The following is a 22293-nucleotide window of genomic DNA, read 5'->3' as shown; positions in this document are numbered from 1 at the left end:
TGATCCTTCTGCCTCAACTCCCCAAGTAGTTGGGACTACAGGTGCATGCCACCACACCAGCTAATTTTTTGATTTTTTTTCTTTTTTTGTGGAGATGAGGCCTCGCTATGTTGCCTAGGCTGGTCTTAAACTCCTAAGCACAAGCAACCCTCCCGCCTCGGCCTCCCAAGGTGCTAGGATTACAGGTGTGAACCACTGCCCCTGTCCCAAAGAGTACATTTTTAAAAATTAGAGGTACTTCTATTAATATTTTAGTATTAACACTGAAGTTGAGAATGCAAGAATTATACATTCAGAAATAATAAAATGTCCATTAATAGCTTATATTTTTACCTGACAAAGTGACTGAGAATGAAATAGGAATAATTGGTTTGTGAAATCATGCCTCTCAAAATCATGTCTGGTAGCATGGTCTCACTTGAATGATTCATCAACAAGTGCCATCACAATGGCTGGAAATTTAAGCATCACACAATCATAAACTTTCTTCTTCAAATATGAAAAAGTGTATGGAAATTTATTGATCTTGACAAGGCTAGAAATAAGCTCTTACCTTCCCTTATAGAATAATACCCTGTACTCTAAATCAATTCAGTATAAGATTGCTTAGAAAATGAATCTGCTACCATCTTTTCTTGATGCCACCTGATATCTGGCCACTTGAATATGAACTCAGACTCCACAGTCTTAAAAGTAGCACTAAAATATCAGCTTAAAAGCTAATAACAGGAATGGGTTATTCTTTTTTAACTAGTATACCTTCCCTAGCATTGTCTGGTAAGCTCATCTTCCAATTCAAACATTACTTAACATCTTAAAAACCCTTACAGATCACATTATGCTTTACTTGAGCTCTTTCAAAGAGTAGAGGTGTTCCAAACACAAGAAAACAGAGGCGTTTACCAAAAGGAGGGGAAAAAGAGGCAGGTATTTGTCTCATTCATTTCTGCTTCTCCACTGTAACCTAGCTTTGTAGCTGGCACATGGACATTCCTCAATAAACACTGAATGAGAGATTTCAATCAGATGGCTCAGGAGTTAAGATTTTTTCTGTGTCTTCAAACTTGTCATTTTTTTTCTTAGGCTCCCATTTATGTTTGACAAGCAGATACATATCTTTTAAAAGTTATCTACCTTTTTCTTTCAGGAAGGGAATTCTCCCATTTCAACTGAGTATCTCAGTATAATTGGATAACCTCATCCCACTCGGAAATAGGCCAGATTCCATTGGGCTGAACATTGGGAGGAGAGTGTTTCCAATCCCATGTCTTTACAGGAATCTTCCACGTCTTGCCGTAGTTAGCTTCAATGTATTCGATGGTTTCACAGGGCACGTGGACCTTCATGTCTACAAACTCAGTCCAGCACAGTGTAAACTTGGGAAACAGGTATCTGCAGCAAAACAGGCAATGTGGGGAGAGGTTAGGCTTCAACAGTGTAAGGAACCCAGTTGCTAGTTCATTCTTGGCTGAAAGACAGCTCTCTTCCACTCAATAGCTTTGGGAATAGACAGAGTGGATATTTCATTGTTTTGACTGTCCAGAATCCCTTTCCTCTTCTAATGTAAACAGTACCCCAATTTTCCTGCTCTGTTCCAAGTCCATATGATTGAGGAGAGGCCGACTTTACTCCTAAGCTCCAGGGATGGGTAAAAAAACCCAGACCAGTAAGTTATAGTGGTTAATTTAGGAATGAGAACATACCCAAGTTAGGCAAATATAAGTCAGTCTTGAGATTTGTTGAAACTTATTGGGAGAAGAGATGTCAAACTAAAAAGCTGCCAAAAGATGGAGGAAAATGATCATTCCCTGCCCCCGCCCTGCAAAATTTGGATTCCCAAGGGTATAGAATAAACATGATTATAAGCTGCATTCCCAGGCTTCTCCCTTAGTTCAATATATCTTACATGATTAAACCTGTAGCATCCGTCTTTCTTTAATCTCAAATGCTAAAGAACATATTTAAACCAGCCCAGAATACTAGTTACAATGAATTTAGCTGTATTCATTGCAGAACTGTCGATTAGTAGGTAAATTTCACAAATTAAACCAAAACTTGTTTCTTTTTTTTTGAGTTGGAGTCTCACTCTGTCACTCAGATTGGAGTGCAGTGGCACGCTCCCGGCCACCACAGCCTCGACCTGCTGGGCTCCGGCGATCCTTCTGCCTCAGCCTTCCAAGTAGCTGGAACTATAGGCGCGTGCTACCATGCCCAACTGATTTTTGATTTATTGTAGAGATGAGGTCTCGTCAAGTTGCCCAGGCGGGTCTCGAACCCGTGGGCTCAGGCAATCCACTCACCTCAGCCTCCCAAAGCGCGGGATTACAGGCTGAGCCACCGAGCCTGGCTTCAAAACATGTTTCTTATAGGTACTTTGGATCAAGTAAATTAAGTTCTATGTACTACAAAGGAAAACTAACACTAGCATGTCTATTTGGTTTATTTTATGTTATAGCCCTATATTCTGTGTTGTTTTTTTCTGAGAAGTGTTTCTTCTCTTCACGTGTAAAGAACTTTCAGAAATGAGATTTGAAGTGGCAATAGCAGAGATCACAGAAATTTAAAATATCAGAAGATTAAAGAAAGAACAGGGAAAAGCCAGATTTCAATGTGTAATCATATTATAGAAATGGGATCTAACTGGTATGTTCTCCAAGAAAAGGTCAGTTCTCAATAGTTTGCTTTTGAATATCATGTTTTACCACCAAATGAACATTAAGCTCTACTTGAAAAGAAGAGGCTGAACAAATTCTAAAGAAAGCAACAAGTCCCTTCTACCCAAACCCAGTTAATGGACAATCCCAGCTGGCTTCTGTGAAAAGGAGGCCACAGCAAATCTCATAGCTGAGAAAGAAATAAGATACAGCTTAGACCCACCATCTGCTGGTCCCAATTTTACTCTGTACACTCATATTCATGGAATTGCTTATTTTGTCATCAGACATATCAATCCATCCCCAGCATCCACCCTCCCTAATCAGATGTTGATCAGCAGAATGTCCATCTGTCTCATCCTATCAAGTTGACACACCAAAGCAGAATTAAAGGCAGAAATCATGGCCTATCTAGTAACACAGGCAGGGAAACGTCTCTCTCTTAACTATTAGACTCTACACTCGCATCCACAAACTGAAAAAGAAAAAAATAACAGAACCAGGATAGACAGGTTGGGAGAAAATACTACAAATTTTACAAAAGCAATGTTTTGAACAATGTAGAATTCTTGAACAAAACCAAAACATTTAAAATATATAAACAATGTGAACATATTTTAAAGACAATTTAACTTAAATATTAATTCTTGCACCTAAACAGCAACACCTGTAAACTCTGTGGTTTTCCTTTCCCCAATTATTTTTTCAATTCATTCAGCAAAAAAGAAAATCCTATCTTCCTAGGAGAGGAGAAAAGAAAAACAAACCATAAAATGTGAAAACAAATTGTAAAACAGGATTGTGGAGAGGAAGTGAAGCAGGGGTGAACATAAAACAGTGCATGCCATGTACCCTGTTCCAGGTTACCAGTAAATAAAGACTAAGACTAAAATACATATGGGTCTGCAATGTTACCTTGGCTTTTAAAACTATGATTAAGTTCAGCCAAGCACTTTGTACTTTGAGGCTCTACAATTGAATCCAAAATGTGAACAGATTTAAACTTGGACTAAGGCAACCTCAAATAAGAATAAAAGTTTAAGAGATCTTATCACAAAAAAATCTGTCCATTTTCTATTTCATACCACTTTTATTTCATTTTACTTTTACGTAAATCAGTAGTTAGAATTAAAAGTTAGTTTGCATAGACCATTTTTCCTTTACAAACATCCTTAAAACCTATAAAACTACTCATTAGAGGTTAATAATTTAATCAGTTTAATTACAACCTATAAATACAATTGCTAAATGCAAAGGAAGTTCTTTCACCATTCTGAAGAACATTGATTTTATTATTACTACTTAGCTAGGCTCAATGTGATAGAGACTCCATCATCTCTAACTGAACCTGACCTTTTAAAATGTAAGTTTTGCATTAAACTCTAGAGTTGGAATGGCAGAAGTATTTTTATATGAATTTCCTGAAAAACAATACAAATGGCTTATTCTCACTATCAATTTTGTTTCTTCTTTTAATTCTTAATTTCTTTTTCTCATGTTATCGCAGTGCCTAATCCCTCTAGCATACTGTTTCATATAAGCAGGGCTAGCACACATTCTTATGCCTTCTTTCAGATTTTAATGGAAAGGATTCTAATGCTTTATCATTAAATATGATTGCTCACTCTAGGTTTTTGTTATAGTCCTTATTTCGGATCCCTTTTAATCCAAGTTTGCTAAGGTCTTTTTTCCATTTTTATTAATTATAACATCAAAAAATTTTTATATCATCTATTGAAGCAATCATGTCGTTTTCCCCTCCCTTTAATCTTTTAATCTGGCTGGATGCGGTGGTTCAATTCTGTAATCCCAGCACTTTGGGAGGCCAAGGCGAGAGGCTTGCCTGAGCTCAGGGGTTTGAGACCAGCATGGGCAACTTGGTGAGACCTTGTCTCCACAATAAATCAAAAAATAAGCCGGAAGTAGTGGTGTATGCCTGCAGTTCCAGCTATTTGGAAGACTGAGGCAGAAGGATTGCCTGAGCCCAACAGGCTGAGGCGGCGGTGGCCATGAGTGTGCCACTGCACTCCAGCCTGGGCAACAGAGTAAGACTCCAACTCCAAAAAAAGAAAAAGTCTTTTAATCTGGTAATGTGGATAATTACACTAATACGTACACACTAAAATATTCTATTCATTTACTATTTTTTTCTGCTGCGTAGTGAACTGAGACAATAATTTCTCTTCATAACAATTTTTGGGAATACTGTTCATGCCCAGTTTTGCTATCAGTCTCATAAAATCAGTTACTTAGTTTTCTCTTTTTCCATTTTTTGAAATACATTATATGGATATTATAGGGATAATCTATTCTGTGAAGCCATGGGAAAACTTTGCTGGAAACTTTCTAGGTCTTAGTGTCTTCTGGCAGGGAAAGAGGGAGAAAGGGGATTTTTGACTACTAATTCAATTTCTTGAATGAATATAGGTTATCTAGATCTTCTTGAGTTGATCTTGGTGTTTACATTTTTCTAAAAAATTGTATTATTTTCACATTTTGCCTAATTATCACACAGACCTAAAGTTATCTATATCATTTTATTTTGAGAGATTCTTATTTTCATATTTTCCTAATTATCATACAGACTTAAAGTTATCCATAGCATTTTCTTTTGAGAGTCAATGTAACACAGCTTAGAGCATAAAATAAGCCAGACATCCCTGGTTTGAGTCCTGAATACTGTATTTATTTTTTAATCTTTTTTTGCTTGATCAGCCTTGCAAGCTATTTTACTAGACTTTAAATTAATTTTTTAAAAGCCAGCATTTAGATTTGTTGGTCTTTGATACTGTAATTAATTTTTCTTGGCTTCCTTCACTTAGGTTGTCTCCATTGTTATTTTATTTTCTTCAGTTGAACACCTGTTTTTAAATCTATTTTTTCTATTTGATGTTTTTGGTTTTTTTTTTTGAGTTGGAGTCTCACTCTGTCACCCAGACTGGAGTGCAGTGGCACGCTCTGGCCACCACAGCCTCGACCTGCTGGGCTCCGGCGATCCTTCCGCTTCAGCCTTCCAAGTAGCTGAAACTACAGGCGCGCGCTACCACACCCGGCTAATTTTTGATTTATTGTAAAGACAAGGTCTTGCCAAGTTGCCTGGGCAGGTCTCGAACCTGCGGGCTCAGGCAATCCATTCACCTCAGCCTCCCAAAGCGCTGGGATTACAGGCTGAGCCACTGAGTCCGGCTTCTATTTGATGTTTTTAAGGCTATAAATTTATTTACCCTTTTAACTACAGTCTGCAAATTTTAATATGTAGTACATGCATCATCTTTTAGTCATATTTTATAATTTCTATCATGATTTCCTTTTTTAACTCATAAGTTATTAAGAAGGGTATTTTAAAGTTTCTACACATTTTAAAGAAGTCTTTTAATTGTCAGTTTCTAACTAATTTCACTGTGATCAGAAATGCCATCTATTGAAATAACCACAGTTGTTCCCCTTTAATCTATTAATGCAGAGGATTACACACATATAGGAATATTCTTATTATGCTTTGAAACCCATAAAAATTGTCTTTATGATCTAGTACATGATCAACATTTGTAAATGCTCTTTGATGACTGATTAAAAAAAAATTCTCCATTTGTTGGGTAAAGACTTTAAATATCAAATAGATCAAGTCTGGTCATTTACATTATATCCTCAATATCTCTACTAATTTCTTCTCTGCTTAAACCAGCAGTTTTAAAAATAAAAGCACAAAAAAATCTCTCACCACAATTGTGGACATGCTAAATATTCGTTCAATTTTATCACTTTTTGATTTATATTTTTAAAGGTCATATTGTTCATCATATAAGCTTATGAATATTATTTCTTCTTGGTGAACTGTTTCTTCGAAAGATTATGTAGTAAGCATTCTGATATTTCCCCTCTAAAATTCCATTCCGTCTGATCTTAATATTATAGTGTTTTCTTTGGTTAATTATATTGGGGTGTATCTTTTTCCCTCCCTATAATTTTCAAACTGTCTGTGATTTTGTTTTGGGTGTGCCTCTTTTATTATATACCTACATTTTTATTCTCCCATTTGATAATCTTTGTCTTTTTATAGGTTAGTTTAATTTGTTTACATTTATTGTGATAAATTATATGTTGAACTTATCTTGAACTCTAGAGCCAGACTGCCTGGGTCCAAACCCAGAGTTCCTCAGTTATTAACTGTGTGACCATAGCCAATCTCTTGAAGACTTAATTTCCTGAAAAAATAATAATAGAACCTACACCTCACAGGGAAGTTAGCATAAATAAATATAAAGGATTCAGAACTGTATCTAAGACACAGTAAGTGCTGTAACAATGTTGATTGTTGTCAACATAAAATTATTATTTTTACATGTTTTCAATTTACCATTCTTTTCTTTTGCCCCCCTCCCCTCCACTTTTCCTACTTTCATTTGGATTGATAAAGGTTTATTCCCTTTCGTTCTGCTTGTTTAAAAGTTTTAGATATTTCCATCCTAGTTACTGCTTTTTAAAATTTTAAAACAATTTTAAAACATTGTTACTTCACTATAACATTCTCTATTAAAGACTCATAAATATTACAGAATCTCTACCCTCTTTCTAAACATTAAACTTAATATACTTTACATGTTTATAAAATTTTTATTTTTCCACTCTTCATGAAATCTGAAAAACTTTACTCCTTGAACACTGACATAGCACATCTTCACCAACTTATTACTGTTAAGAGTTTTCCCTTTTTGACCTCTTTTTTTTTTTTTTGAGTCAGAGTTTCACTCTGTCACCCATGCTAGAATACAGTGGCATGCTCACGGGTCACCGCAGCCTCAGCTTCCTGGGCTCGAGCAATCCGTTAGCTTCAGTCTTTCAAGTAGTTGGGACTACAGGTGTGTGCCACCATGCCTGGCTAATTTTTTGATTTTTTTTTTTTTTGTAAGGATGAGGTCTTGCTATGTTGCCTGGGCTGGTCTTGAACTCCTGGGCTCAAGCAATCCTCCCACCTCGGCCTCCCAAAGTGGTGGGATCACAGGTGTGAGCTACCACACCCAGCTTGACCTTTCTCTTTTAATACCTTCGTTTTTTTGTTTTTTTTTTTTAAAGCAATGGTTAAAAAAATTTACTGACATTTTATCCATTTTTCTGTTCACTACTATTTCATATATATCATGTCTTCCTTCTGGGTTCTTTCATATGTCTCCCAGTATGGATCTAGGAGTCATGAACTTTAGTCTTTGTATTTATATAAATGTCTTTATTTTGATGTCACTCTTGAATGTTAATTTTAATTGTATGTAACATTCTAACTTGACAACTATTTTCCCACAGCTTTTGGAAGATGATACTCCATCATCTTCTGACCTCTACTGTTATTAAGATATACCTGGTGCTCCTTTGTGAACAACCTATTTTCTCTGTTAATAAAATGTTTTGTTTTTGATATTGGTGTCCTTAAGAAGTATCTTGGACTTATTATTTGTCCTGCTTGTCTATCTTTAATTTGTGGATTATCTTTAAATATTACCTCTTCATAATTTATTCTCTTTTAGCACAGATATATCTTTTATATATATTCATCAATGCTTTGTGTTTAGAGCAAAAAGTGTGGCAAAGTGCAAAATGAGTGTGTCACATTTTTAAGTCATTACCACCATTCTTGCCCTTAAACAGTCAACTAAGAATTAGAATCAACTCTTGAAAACCAAAGTTTACAGTATGTTGTCTAGAATTTTCTTTAACCACCTCTTTTACCAAACCTGTCACAATCCCACCATAGGTAACTCAAAAGCAAAAGGAGTGATAGAATTGTTAATATACTCTTCAAGGCCTAGGCTGCATTACAGTCTCTCTCAGATTATCTTTATTGATCTTTATTGGTCCCATTCTCCACTATGTCCTAGACTTTTAACATATTATATATAAAGGGAGGTGGGACACACTTTTTTTTTTTTTTTTTTGAGTTGGAGTCTCACTCTGTCACCCAGACTGGAGTGCAGTGGCCGCTCCCAGCCACTGCAGCCTCGACCTGCTGGGCTCCGGCGATCCTTCCGCCTCAGCCTTCCGAGTAGCTGGAACTACAGGGACGTGCTACCACGCCCGGCTCATTTTTGATTTATTTTAGAGATGAGGTCTCGCCAAGTTGCCCAGGCGAGTCTCGAACCCATGTGTTCAGGCAATCCACTCACCTTCGCCTCCCAAAGCAGTGGGATTACAGGCTGTGCCACCGAGCCCGGTCATACATGTTTTATAAAGTAAAATTCTATCTACTGAACTTCATTTTCCTGCTGACTTCCACTGTACATTGAATGATTCCATTTATCCTACCGACTATTAAACTCTGCTATGCAATACCCATAGGACCACTGTCCAGTTGACAGAACTGGTCATCTGTCCCACAGTGGAAACAAGAACAAATTTATACTATCAATGAGTAGACAAATTAAAGCTTGTAAAAACAGGTAGCATTTAACACCTGAATGCATATACATAATGACTGTATCAGAAACTATCAATTTAAAATATGCATAAAATTTTTCTTCCATGTCAGATGACAAAACCTCAGAACATAACTGCATAACTTCCTCAAACCAGCTCTTCAATAACCAGTTAGACTCCAATTGTGCTTGCTTTCCTTCAGACAATTTTTACAGGATTTCTCTTTGGATGTAACAATCTTAAAAAGGGTTCAATTTTTATTTCAAATTTCATACTAAATACAAAAGTCTTCTTTTATTTTGATATCAGGTTACCCAATTTGTCTAATCAGATGCAAAAATCTGAAACTTCATCACTGCAATTAGGTCTGCCTTGATCAAACTCATTGCTTCTGGTCTCATGAATCCCTCTGTTTCAACTTGTGATCTCATACTTTTCTTTTAGCATCAGTTTTCAAAGTCACAAAATATCATTTTTCTTTTTTAACTTTTACATCCATTTAAGTGTTAAGTTTGGATAAATAGTTAAACCTGTGTAACTAATAATAATTAAGATATAGAACATTTCTACCAACCTACTTGTCTGAAGCTGCCTGTGCTCCTTGGCAGTCAAGTAGTCAACCCATGCAGGGCCCAGGCAACCACTGATCTTATTGCACTCTTGATGGTTTTGCCCGTGCTACAATTTGCCTGTGCTACAATTTGCCTGTGCTACAAATAAATGCAAATACATACACATACTCTTCCTATCTGACTTCTTTCACTTAATGTTTTAGAGAATCATCCATGTTATTGCATCCATCAGTAGTTCATATCTCTTTACTGCTCAGTAGAATGTCATTGTTTGAATATATTATGATTTGTATATCTGATCATCAGAAGATGGGCATTTGAGTTGCTTCCAATTTTTGACTAGTATGAGTAAAACTGCTATGAACATTTGCATACAAGTCTTTCAGTGGAAGTACGTTTTTAATTCTCCTGGAATACTACCTTATATAATACCTTATAGAATTATTGTTGAAACTATGAAATACATGGCAATTTTAAAAAGAAAATTTACTTCACATAAATGAAAAACTTGCTGTTTAATCATTTGGAGGAAATATTCTCTTAAAAAAACAAGATTTGCTATATAAATAACTGCCACTTCTATATATTGTATAAGTATACAATTACCATATAACATGCATTCACAGTTCTTTTCTCAATTCCTCAATTTTGCACCTGCTACTCACTAGAGGTTTGGAGGTGTAATTAAGGAGACCTAAGACATAATCTATATGTTGTAAAATATGAAGGCATAAACAGAGCAGGAAATATGAGATCATTTTTAGAAAAGTCAATGTTTTAAATAAACTCATTTAAAGAAATTATTCAAATTTGCCTTTTAGCTTCACAGCTGTAAGTACTAAAAAGACAAATGTGTTTCTTGGAGCTATTAGAGCACAGTATCAATCTGTGAAGATGAGAGAGAGTATGAATGAGAATTTAACAACTACCTCTAGTCTTTAACTTTTTGTGAACCAGAGTGACTGAAAGTAGCATGCTAACTTAACTTTATGGATTTAATTCTTGAATGGTGCTAGGCTGGATCAAGTTGTCATCAACCTGGTGTCACCCTATTATCTTAACAAAACAGTGTGGACTGTACTTATGAGGACCTGATTTAGTTTCAAGTAGGGCTCAGATCTCACTTAGCCCAATAGATATACAAGGCTTGATTTTATCTGTCACTTAGAAAGGACAGGCAAATCAGCAAATGTATTCCAATAAACACAAAAGAGGTAAAAGAAAAAAAAAATCTCTAGTTATCAGGAAGGAGAGGTTACTTCCAGATAGAGGCACTAATGGTCAGAACCAGGACATATGATGATATATGATCTAGTATTACTAGTGTTATGCTTAAAATCTTGAACTAAAATAAAGTTTCAAAAGGTAGGATATATAAATTCAATGTGCTATCCTGGACTAGATCTTAGAACAGAAAAAGCACATTAGTAGAAAAACTAGTGAATCCAAATAAAGTCTGGAGTTTAAACTTGATCTTTACCTCCTATTACATATAAAACCAATAAAGTTTCTAGAAAGTAATAGAGAAATATTTTCAGTTTCTTTAGATAGGTAAAGATTTCTTAAACAGGACACAAAAGTACTAACTATAATAGACACACTGAACTACATTAAAATTAAGAATTTTTACTGAGCAAAAGCCACTATGAAGAGTGAAAAAGAAAAAAGCACAAAATGGGAGAGATATTTTCTTTTCTTTTTTTTTTTGAGTTGGAGTCTCACTCTGTCACCCAGACTTGAGTGCAGTGGCCCCGCTCCTGGCCACTGCAGTCTCGACCTGCTGGGCTCCAGCAATCCTTCCGCCTCAGCCTTCCAAGTAGCTGGAACTACAGGTACGTGCTACCATGCCTGGCTAATTTTTTGATTTATTGTAGAGATGAGGTCTCACCAAGTTGCCCAGGCGGGTCTCACACCCGTGGGCTCAGGCAATCTACTCACCTCGTCCTCCCAAAGCGCAGGATTACAGGCTGAGCCACTGAGCCTGGCTCCGGGAGAAGATATTTTCAATGAAGGTAACTTAGAAACAGTAAGAAAAAGCTGACAATTTAAATTTTAAAAAATTGACAAGATACAACAGGTACCTCACATGACAGGCTATCCAAATGGTTAATAAACATGAAAAAGAACTTGCATTCATTAAGTCAGTTTTAATGGAAATTAAAACTACAATGTGGTCATATTACACACCCATCAAAACGGTTATAATTAAGAGGTCTGACAATGCCAAGTGTTAGAAAGAATGTGGGACAATAGAAAGCCCAATGACATACTAGTGGGAGTATAAGTTCATACAACCAACTTTGGAAAACTATTTGTAAGCAGTATACCGAAGTTGAACATATGTATACCCTATGACCAAGCAACCCCACATGCTATCTATTTATCCAACGAAGAAAGCATTGCTACAATCTGAATGTTGTTGTCCCCTTAAAATTCATATGATGAAATCCTAACCTCCAAGGTGACATTTATTAAAAGGTGGGCCTTTGGGAGGTGGTTAGAGCATGAGGATAGAGTCCTCATGAATGAGATCAGTACCCTTATAAAATAGGCCCAATGGAGTTTGCCTGCTCCACAGGGAGAAGTCAGCAGTCTGCAACTAGGAAGACAGCCTTTATTAGAACCTGACCATGCTGGCACCTGGATCTTGGACTTCTCATCCTCTAGAATGCAAAAAATACATTTCTTCTGTTTATAAGCCATTCAGTTTATGGTATTTTGTTATAGTAGTCTGGACTAAGACAAGCATACACTAGGGCACGAAAAGACACATACAGGAATGTTCACTACAGCATCATCTATAATAGTCCCAAACAGAAAACAATCTAAATATTCATCTACAGTGGACTTAAGAAATATTGTGGCATATTCATACAATTAACTACTATAAAGCAAATAAAAATATTGAATAGCTACAACATGCAAAAACCTGGATGTTCTCACAAACATAATGCTGCGTGAAAAGAATTCAGTAACATACGATTCAGTTTATATAAGATGGAAAACCAGGTAAAACTAAACCAATTGTAAATTGTAACACTGTTACTTTGTGGGAAAGAAAAAACCATGATTGTAAGGAAAAATAATGTAGGGTTCTGGGGTGCTGGCAAATATCTATTTTTTTGAAAGTGCTGGTTACATTTTTGTTCACTTGATAATTCTTGGAACTATACAATTGCTTTGTATACTTTTCTGTATGTATGTAACACTTCAATTTAAAAAACTATCATGATAATCCCCTATTTCCTCATTTTTTCCCAGCTCTGAGATTATAAACTCACATGTTATTTTGGACTCTTAGTTTCCTTGGACTTCCCTTTAATTCAGGGCTCCCATGTTCATAGCCAGGCATGGTGCTAGGTCCTTTTACTACTTCATCCAGTCACCTCCTGTTTAATTCAGATCATCCACCCAACTCTTGCTCACTATGTCAGCTTTCCATGTCTCTATACACACTAGCTAGAACAATATTCTAACAGGACTTCTGACAACTTACTACATTCTCCACCTAAACCCTTAAGAGAGAGACTCTATTTATTACATCAAACAGAAAACTCTGCCCAACACTAAGACTTTCTGTCAATTAACCAGTTTAGTAATATTGCCCAACATCATCTTTTTTACATTCCATTAAGCCCCCTTTCCTAGAGCCAATCAAATCTAATAGCAACCCCCCATCCAACAATAAAAATTGTGCTGACTGAAATCTTACCTCCTGAGAAAAGTTCTCTAGGATTAGTACTCCTTATATGTTTTATTCCTATAAACGATATCTCTTTGCAGTTATATGTAGTATAAGCTTACATTCATCTTTGTAATATTTGTTATACCTTAATTCACTACCATTTGACTTTTTTCTAATTACTACCTGGGGATGGATGAATTTCCTAACCAGACTTCTAGGCTCTGTGTGCATTATTTAGAATCAGCAAACAGCTGAGAATCTATTATGTTCCAAGTACTGAACCAAGTAACTACACATTATTTTATCTAAGCATTACACCCTGTGAGACATGCAGTCTTATTCTCATTTTATGGAAGTGAAATCTGAAACTCAGAAGGTTATATGATACAAAGAACAGAAAAGTCAAATTTGAATCCAAGTCTTCTAATTCCTGGGCTCACTCACCTAAAATCTCATGTGTATAAAGCTTAGTTATAGAAGTTTCCACATAAGCACCCAGCAAATACAACAGTACATTCAAAATGCACTGTAATATTTTAAAGCTGGCTTTTGAAAGGGACACTAGAAGAAGGTGTGGAAAAAAGTGTGTTTTGTAGTACTAAGCACCAATAGATATTTTAAGAGATGTTATGTATGTATTACTTTTCAAAGTTGAATTGAATTATGGTAGAATTCTGTGTATTATGATGTTTGCTCAAAAGATGACATTAACAAAAGACTGTTAGTGTCACTGTGCAACAGGCAGGACAGTCAAAGAATATGGCAGAAGCATGGTTGTTTGAGGAGCATAAGACCATTTTGAAGAAGTATTTGAAATTCAAGAACGTTGTGGAAGTACAGCTACAATGGAGACATGAATATGCCACAGAACCTCCAACAAGTCTAACCACTGCATGCATTCATAATGTTCGGAATGCATGGTACTGTGTGTGGTATGCATAAGGGAAGATCTGGGAGGCCTTGCATAGCAACAAGTCCTGTTTCTTCTGCCAAGGTGTTGGAACAGTTTATACACTTGCCATAAAAGTTTACCAAACAATTTGTACATGAGACAGGAATTAGCAGAACAAGTATATGACGCATTCTTAAAACAGCAGAATGAAAAGTTTTCATCCCAAGATTATTCTTCTTAAAATGTGTGTGTGTGTGTGTGTGTGTGTGTGTGTGTGTGTGTGTGTATTTGGCATCCTCTGTAGTTAGCAGAAAGGTAATAATTACTGGTAACTTGCCATTAATGACTGACCTAGTTTTATGAAAGATACCTTGGGATAATGAAAGAAAGTGGAAAAAAAGTTACTCAAAGAAAATCGGGAAAATAATGATTACAATGCAAAAGTCAGCATTATGTAGCAAAGTAAGCACTCTCATTCACTGTTGGTGACTATATAAAAATTTGTATAACTTTTTAGGAAAGCAACCTAGCATTAAAGTTGATACCTTTATCAACTTTTGATGTAAGCTTATACTACATACCTTAGACTTGATAATTCAATTTTTGGGTATTATTTTTAGAAAAATCTCTAAAACACCTTTTACTTTTATGTACACAGATGCCCACAGAATTTTTTACATAAAAAAACTGGAAATACTCTAGGTAGAAAAATAAACCTATTATTAGAATTTTTTTCCAAATTTCTCCCAAGTCTACCTGACAAACTTCTCTAGTTTTTTAAAGATATGGGGTACAATTCAGGATTGGGTATATATATATATATACACATATATATGCGGTAATTGTACAGGTAAAGTTTGGGCCTCCTGTTGGTCCCCACTTTGCTTGGTTTGAGATCAAGTACCCTTATTGATCTTGTATCCCCCCACCCCACTACTACGAATCCCTTTCTAATAATACGGTAAATGTTCAGGGTCCGTTTATGAGTGAGAACATGTGGTATTCTGTTCTTTGTTTCTGTGATAGATTATTGGGTATGATAGACTCTAAGTCTATCAAAGTTGCCACAAAGTTCATATGTTTGTAACTTCTCTATTTGTAAGTCACACTTCCTTGTCATTGTTTCTAGATATTGTTGATTTGGCATCTCAATTAAAGATTATACATACTTCAATTACTGTACTGCTGACAAAGTACTTAAACATTTGTTTCATGGTCTACATTATGAGACCCTTGAGAGTAGAAGCTAAGTTATAATCATAGCAGTACCCTTAGCACATAGTAATTAGTAAATAAATTTTTCAGAAATGAAGTGATAAATTACATAGGAGGCACACATGGATGGGAGGCTAGTTCACAGAGGATGATTCCAAATTTTCTGAGGAACTATCCAATAAGCAGAAGCTGCAAATATCAGAAGGCATAAGGAACCCACTACTAGCCCAAGGATAGGATCTCCCGTTAGAGGATTTAGCAGTAGCTGTATGACCCTGACAATGTTTTCATGGAAGCAGAAAATGGTAGAGTTCATGGTGACACTAACATAGTGTATCAATAAGAATAAGCTCTGAAGTGATACAGATTTAGGTCTGTCTTAGCTCTGTCTTGATTTCCTCATCTATAAAATGAAAATGACGATAATAAAATCACCTTATAAACTTGTGAGGGCAAAATGAGATGCATTAAAAGCTTGGCACAGTGCTTAGCACAGAGTAAGTATACCATACAGTTAACTATTATTATTACCTCTCAAACTTCTGGCCTCTAACCACATTAGTTGATTCACATAGGAAGGAAAGAAATGACCTAAAGAAACCTAGGCAGCTTCTGTAGAACTGTGAAGTTGAGGAATAAAAACTTCACATCCTGGAGATAGTTATTATATTCATCATTTTTTATTACTGGTGATTTGGACAATGGAGAAGAAAAATAGGTATTAAAAATTCAGTCAATATTTTTTTTTTTTTTTGAGTTGGAGTCTCACTCTGTTGCCCAGACTGGAGTGCAGTGGCCGCTCCCGGTCACTGCAGCCTCGATCTGCTGGACTCCGGCGATCCTTCCGCCTCAGCCTTCCGAGTAGCCAGAATTACAGGCATGCATTACCATGCCCGGCTGATTTTTTGATTTATTGTAGAGATGAGGTCTCGCTGCCTAGGCGGGTCTCGAACCCATGGGCTCAGGCAATCCACTCACCTCAGCCTCCCAAAGGCGCGGGATTACAGGCTGAGCCACCGAGCCCGGCTTGGTCAATATTTTTAAATGGAATTTTTTAAGGCAAAAGAATGGCTTCAGGTAAAGAAGTGAAAGACTGAGAACTAAAAGTAGAATGAGTATCATGAGACCTGGGAAGAACAAGCTTGCCCCAAGAATAACTAATCTAAGTTATCACTGTGTTGAAGGTGCTATGTTGTGTGCCAGTGCAGCATGGTAGTAGTAATAACAGTAATAATAATATATTAATGACAGTAACAGCAGTAGCTAATATTTATACAGTACTTACAATATACAGATATGGTTTTAAATGCATTACATGCATTAACCCATTTAACCTAAGAAAAAAGCATTTTTGACTCTAAGACAAAAGTATTTAGGCAAAGAGTCAAACAGGTCTGGGGTTAAATCTTGGTGCTTCCATTAATGGTCAATGATCTTGAGTAAGTTACTTTACTTCTTTAAGCTTTAGTTTCCTCATGTCTAACTGGAGGTGAGAATACCTAACCCACAGAAATACTATGAGAATTACTTTACACACACACACACACACACACACACACACACACACACACACACACACACACACCCTATCATAGTGTCTGATATCTGGCATATATCCTGGTAGCTATCCCCTTATTTTCGCTGTAAATGTACTTATTAAATCTTAGGACCAGAAATGACATTCTGTAGTCATGCAGAATAGCATAGAAAGAGGTAAATCTCTTTTCTTCCTTTCTGAGTTCCTCTTGAGCCTTTTATTTTATTTTTTATTTTAAAGATGTGGGGTACAATTCAAGGTTAGGTATACAAATGTTCATTGTGTAGGCACCCTTGTTCATGAGGTGTGCCTCTCATTCCCCAAGCAGTTTCCCACTACTGCTCCTCTTAAGCCTTTTAAAAAATAGTATGCATTCTATATAATTAAGCTTTTCTCAGAATAAATTATACACGAAAAATAGAATATTATAAAAAGATCCTAGAGAAGGTGAGAAGATGCATTGACTAATATCAAAAATAACTCAACTTTATATTTAGTGCTTGGTAGATTCACTTAGTTACCGATTGCAAGGCATAGTGGCAAATATCGAGTGAATTTACTTCTACAGATAGTGCATATTTTTTTTTTTTTTAATTGGAGTCTCACTCTGTCACCCAGACTGGAGTGCAGTGGTTGCTCCCAGCCACCGCAGTCTCGACCTGCTAGGCTCTGGCAATCCTTCCGCCTCAGTCTTCCAAGTAGCTGGAACTATAGGCGCGTGCTACCACGCCCGGCTAATCTTTTTTTTTATTTATTGTAGAGATGAGGTCTGGCCAAGTTGCCCAGGTGGGTCTTGAACCCGCGGGCTCAGGCAATCCACTCACCTCAGCCTCCCAAAGCACGGGATTACAGGCTGAGCCACCGAGCCCATCTGATAGTGCAGATTTTAAAAATAAATCCATATTCTCAAACCATATTGTTGATAGTATAAACTGAGGAAACATCTTTGGGAGTCACTGCAGAATTGAAGGTCAAAGCAAAATATTAAAAACAGCCTCAAGATTCATCAACAGGGGATTGGTTGAATAAATTATGCTACTGCCATACAATGGAATAAAATACAGCTATAAAAATAATAAGACAGTACTTCTATATATACTGATTTGGAACATTTTCCTAGGTAAATTTTTCATGAGACTAAGAAGAGGAATAGTTTTCTTTTCTACTACTAGTAGATATGGGAGGAAAAAAATATAGAACAGTGTATAACATACTACTATTTATGTTAAGGTGGAGAGATGAATGTAAATACTATACATTATACAGCATATGTTTGTCTCTGAAAGGATACAAAAGAAATGAGTAATCATGGTTACCTCTAGGGCAAAAAAAGTCTAGAAATGAGAAAATGAAGAGCAGAGTTTGGGGAAAGGTTTCCTTTTCATAGACATTCTTTATATCCTTTGACTATTTTACTATGTAAAATATAACCTACTCAAAAATTAAAAATCCATCAAAAAGACCTTTAGAATAGCTTTAAAGTTTTTAGAATCTTTACCCCAGGGAATAGTAGTGTTAAAAATACTGCATTTCCTTAAAGTAAATAGTGCTGAAAAGAATAAAAATGGCATATGGCTGGGGAAATCTTCCAAAGAAACTACTCTACACAGCCATCTCCTGTTCTTTTCTCTGCCTTTTAAGGTCACAGTAACATGATAGAAATTCTGGGACTCACACCATCTGTCCAGTCAGTTCTATCACTGCTCATTTCTCTTGCTAAATAATCAGAGCACTTCACACTTCCCAAACACTGCTACTATAAAGAGCAGTTAAAGCAGAATGAAAGAAGCTTTTTCTATCCAGAAATGTAGTAGTTGGAAATGAACAGTTCTTTTAAGGTTTTCAGGTTTCAGATCATGTCATGAGAAGAAAAATTCAAGCCTTAGAAGGAAATTTAAGAAAAACAGGTTTCTAATGCTAGCTTTAGAAATTATCTTTCTTAGAAAAAAGGTGACACTCGTGTATGAGTTCTCTAAGAATAGATGTAGCAATTTAATCCTGAGATAATTATACATGTCTCTAATATGAAAATTTTTCATGAGATTAGGAAGAGGAATAGTTTTCTTTACTACTACTACTACTACTACTATTACTACCACCACCACCACCACCACTACTACTACTGTGGTATTAGTAATAGCAGTCAATAATTACTTAGCATTCAGGACGTCCTGACACCTCTCAAGGCCCTTTTCATGTGTTAACTCTTTTAATCCTTAAAACCATTCTATATGGCAATTTCTACTATTATTTCCATTTTATAGTTGAAGAAACTTAGACATAGAGAGGTTAAATAAATTGCCAAAGGTAGATATATAGCTGAAAAATGTGGAATTATGATTCAAAAGCAAGCACACTAGCTCCATACCCTTAATTTCTGTTATACTATCTTATTGCTTTTTAAAAAAAAAAATGCATCTAAATTATACATTAAATTTGCCATCTCTATCATATTTTGAATAAATATACTACAGTGAAGCATCAAAAATATTTACCCCCCCATTCATGTAGCCATAGTGACATTGTCAATGATATATTCATTAACGTACTAATTTCTGTCTTATAATCAGAGTTTACCCAGCATGAAAGAGTTTGTTGTCAGAAAGCAAAATAACTTTTATAATAAATAAAAGTTTCAAGAATATGCTCTGGAATCAATGTCAATTTGGGGATAATTTGTGATTTTGAAAAAAAGGGTTGTATTACTCTTATACCTCCAGAATAAGTTTAACCTTATATAAAGATTCCTTGCCTTTAAGTAAAGATTCAGGGATCCCAGCAGGATGTGTTGGTGCACCCAGGAGAAACCAGAAGGAGTTTGAAATTCCTCCTCTGTGTTTACAGAATATTTTCCTTTGTGCTCAGTGGCTCAAATTTATTTACTGTCATAAGCCCTAATCTTACCTCTTGGTGAGGTAAATTTATACCTTCGGTCATATGGCTACCAAAATAATGGCAGTAAAGATAGAAATCATATGTTGATAACACTAAATAATAACAATAATAACCCTTATTTGCTGATAACTTACTAAGTGCTAAGTACTATACTGAGTGCTTCATATTGTCAGGTGTATTAGGGAGTGTGGAATAGTGGCTAAAAGCATAAACTCTAGAAAGAGACTGCTGTCTGACTCCTATACTTACTTGCTGTGTGATCTTGAATAAATAATACTGAAATTCTAAGTGCCTCACAGAATATCTACCTCCTAAGGTTGTTGTGAGGATTAGATAAGTTGATACATGTAAAATTTTCAGATAGTGTCTAACACACAGCAGTATTACCTAAATTTAATTGATAAAGTTATTAATGTTCAGAAAACCTGAAGGCCATTAATTAGAGTGGAGATGAGGCTCCCCAGGTCTGCCTGACTCCAAAGTCTATGCTCTTCAGGTTCTCACTGTCTCTCTTTCAGAATTGAAACAGGCCAACTGCACCAAAAAGGAGAACACAGTTATAGTTACTCTAATGCCATTTTATCTTTTCTCACTAGAATTTGACAATGGCAGCAACAAAAAACAAACAAAAAAATCAAATAGATGTTAACAATGCCAATCTAACATACTGTATTTCATCAATTCTGAGGAAACTTACTCCAATTTTTCCATCTGTAAATCAGGTGTCTTACAATTATAATTGTGTTTTTCCTTTCTTGATAGCACATAAAATAATGATGCATCATGTAATTGATATTATCTTACATTTGTAAAAGTTATGGTAGCTGTTAGGTTAGGTGTGGTGGCTCATGCCCATAATCCTAGCACTTGGGAGGCCAAGGTAGTAGGGTCACTTGAGATCAGGAGTTCAAGACTAGACTGGAAAGCAGTGAGACCTTGTCTTTATAAAAATTTTTTAAAAATTAGCCGGACGGTGGCACTGTAGTCCCACCTACTTGGGAGGCTGATGCAGAAGGATTACCTGAACCCAGGATGTCAAGGCTGCAGTGAGCCATGACTGTGCCACTGCACTCCAGCCTGGGTGACAGAAAGAGACTCTAACTCAAAGAAAAATAAAATTATGGTAGCTCTTAAGTCCGGTGAGTTTAAGGATTAGCCCTCAGTCTATAACAAAGGCACATTCTAAAGCTTGCCCAGCACTCATGGCCTCCGCCCTGTTCAATTCCAACTTTTTTACTTAAACTTTAACAACCTTAACTGTTTCCTGCTTAACGACCTTTATCCATTCCCATATAACTATCAAATTCCTACTGCTCTGACAATCACATTTTTGGCTTAGGCTCTAGACTTGATTTTTGTGTTCCCTGCTTTGGTATCATCTTTCTGATGATGACAGTATCTAATTCTAATCATAATGACTCCTTGGATTGACAAACCAGACTGTCTTCATAGTTTTTCTCACTCCATAGGCGTAAGTGAACTCTATGGGTACTCTGAAAAAGTATTAAGTAATAACGAAGCCTTGACAGAGGTTTTCTATTTTTGTTTTTCACTGTCAATTACTTCCTTATTTCTACCTTCTGCAATTATTTCTGTAACCTCTTCATAAGTAAAATTTATTTGATTCATACTTAAATTTTTTTCCTGTTTTGGCCTGAGTGCCTCCATTCCACATGTGGTCAGTCTCTTCATAGAAGAAAAAAATGTCAAGTTTTACATCATCTTTTCCCTGGAAGGATAGTTCCAAGCTGTCTTCTACCTAGGGGGAAGAGGAAAACCTTCACACACTGAAACAAAGGAAATATATTTTTAAAAACTTAAAAAAAAAAAGGAAACAAAGATTCTTACATTTTACATACATAGAGTATTAATTCTAAGATATACTTTTTCAACTTAAAGCACCTCTGAAATTGGGATATATCAATAGTACGTTGTTGTTTAATTAATTTATTTTTAAAAAAATGTTACTATACAGATGTGAGGTACAAGTCAGGGTTAACTACACAAGTAGGCTGCATGCAGGTAATGTTTGGGCCTCCAGCTGGCCCTCACTTCCCCTGATTTAGGACCAGGTACACTTTGTATTGTTATGTTAATATATTTCTTAACTGCATCTAAAATAATGTTGCTTCTTATAATTGACGACAACTAAGAGTAAATAACTTATGGTAGTTAAATTATCACTCTGCAGAAAAAGTAGAAACATCTGGCCGGGCTGGGTGGCTAAGCCTGTAATCCCAGCACTTTGGGAGGCCGAGGCGAGTAGATTGCCTGAGCCTGAGGGTTCGAGACCCGGGCAGCTTGGGGAGACCTCGTCTCTACAATAAATCAAAAGATTAGCCGGGTGTGGTAACGCGTGCCTGTAGTTCTGGCTACTTGGAAGGCTGAGGTGGAAGGATCTCCGGAACCCAGCAGGGCGAGGCTGCAGTGGCCGGGAG

The 22293-nt window shown here is 36.2% G+C and overlaps 1 protein-coding gene across 2 annotated transcripts in view; it reads right to left on the bottom strand.

The window, feature by feature from the left end:
- Nucleotides 1–221: 221 nt before the first annotated feature.
- FKTN (fukutin) overlaps nt 222–22293 on the bottom strand; it is a 70400-nt gene continuing 48328 nt past the window's right edge. The window contains exons 9-10 of one of the 2 annotated variants that reach the window (XM_021717980.1): nt 21487–21614; nt 222–1392 (exon numbers count right to left, since the gene is read on the bottom strand). In XM_021717980.1, coding sequence (XP_021573655.1) covers nt 1179–1392; nt 21487–21614 — 342 coding nt within the window. In that variant the 3' untranslated portion in view covers nt 222–1178. The remainder of the gene's footprint in view (nt 1393–21486; nt 21615–22293) is intronic. The other variant, XM_008068898.1, reaches the window with a different exon arrangement.

The sequence above is a fragment of the Carlito syrichta genome, unplaced genomic scaffold (genome assembly GCF_000164805.1).
Source record: "Carlito syrichta isolate Samal-C Ts95f unplaced genomic scaffold, Tarsius_syrichta-2.0.1 Scaffold311632, whole genome shotgun sequence".
Classification (NCBI taxonomy): Eukaryota; Metazoa; Chordata; class Mammalia; order Primates; family Tarsiidae; genus Carlito; species Carlito syrichta.
Note: the sequence above shows the minus strand (reverse complement) of the source record. Positions and strands in the feature narration are given on the sequence as shown.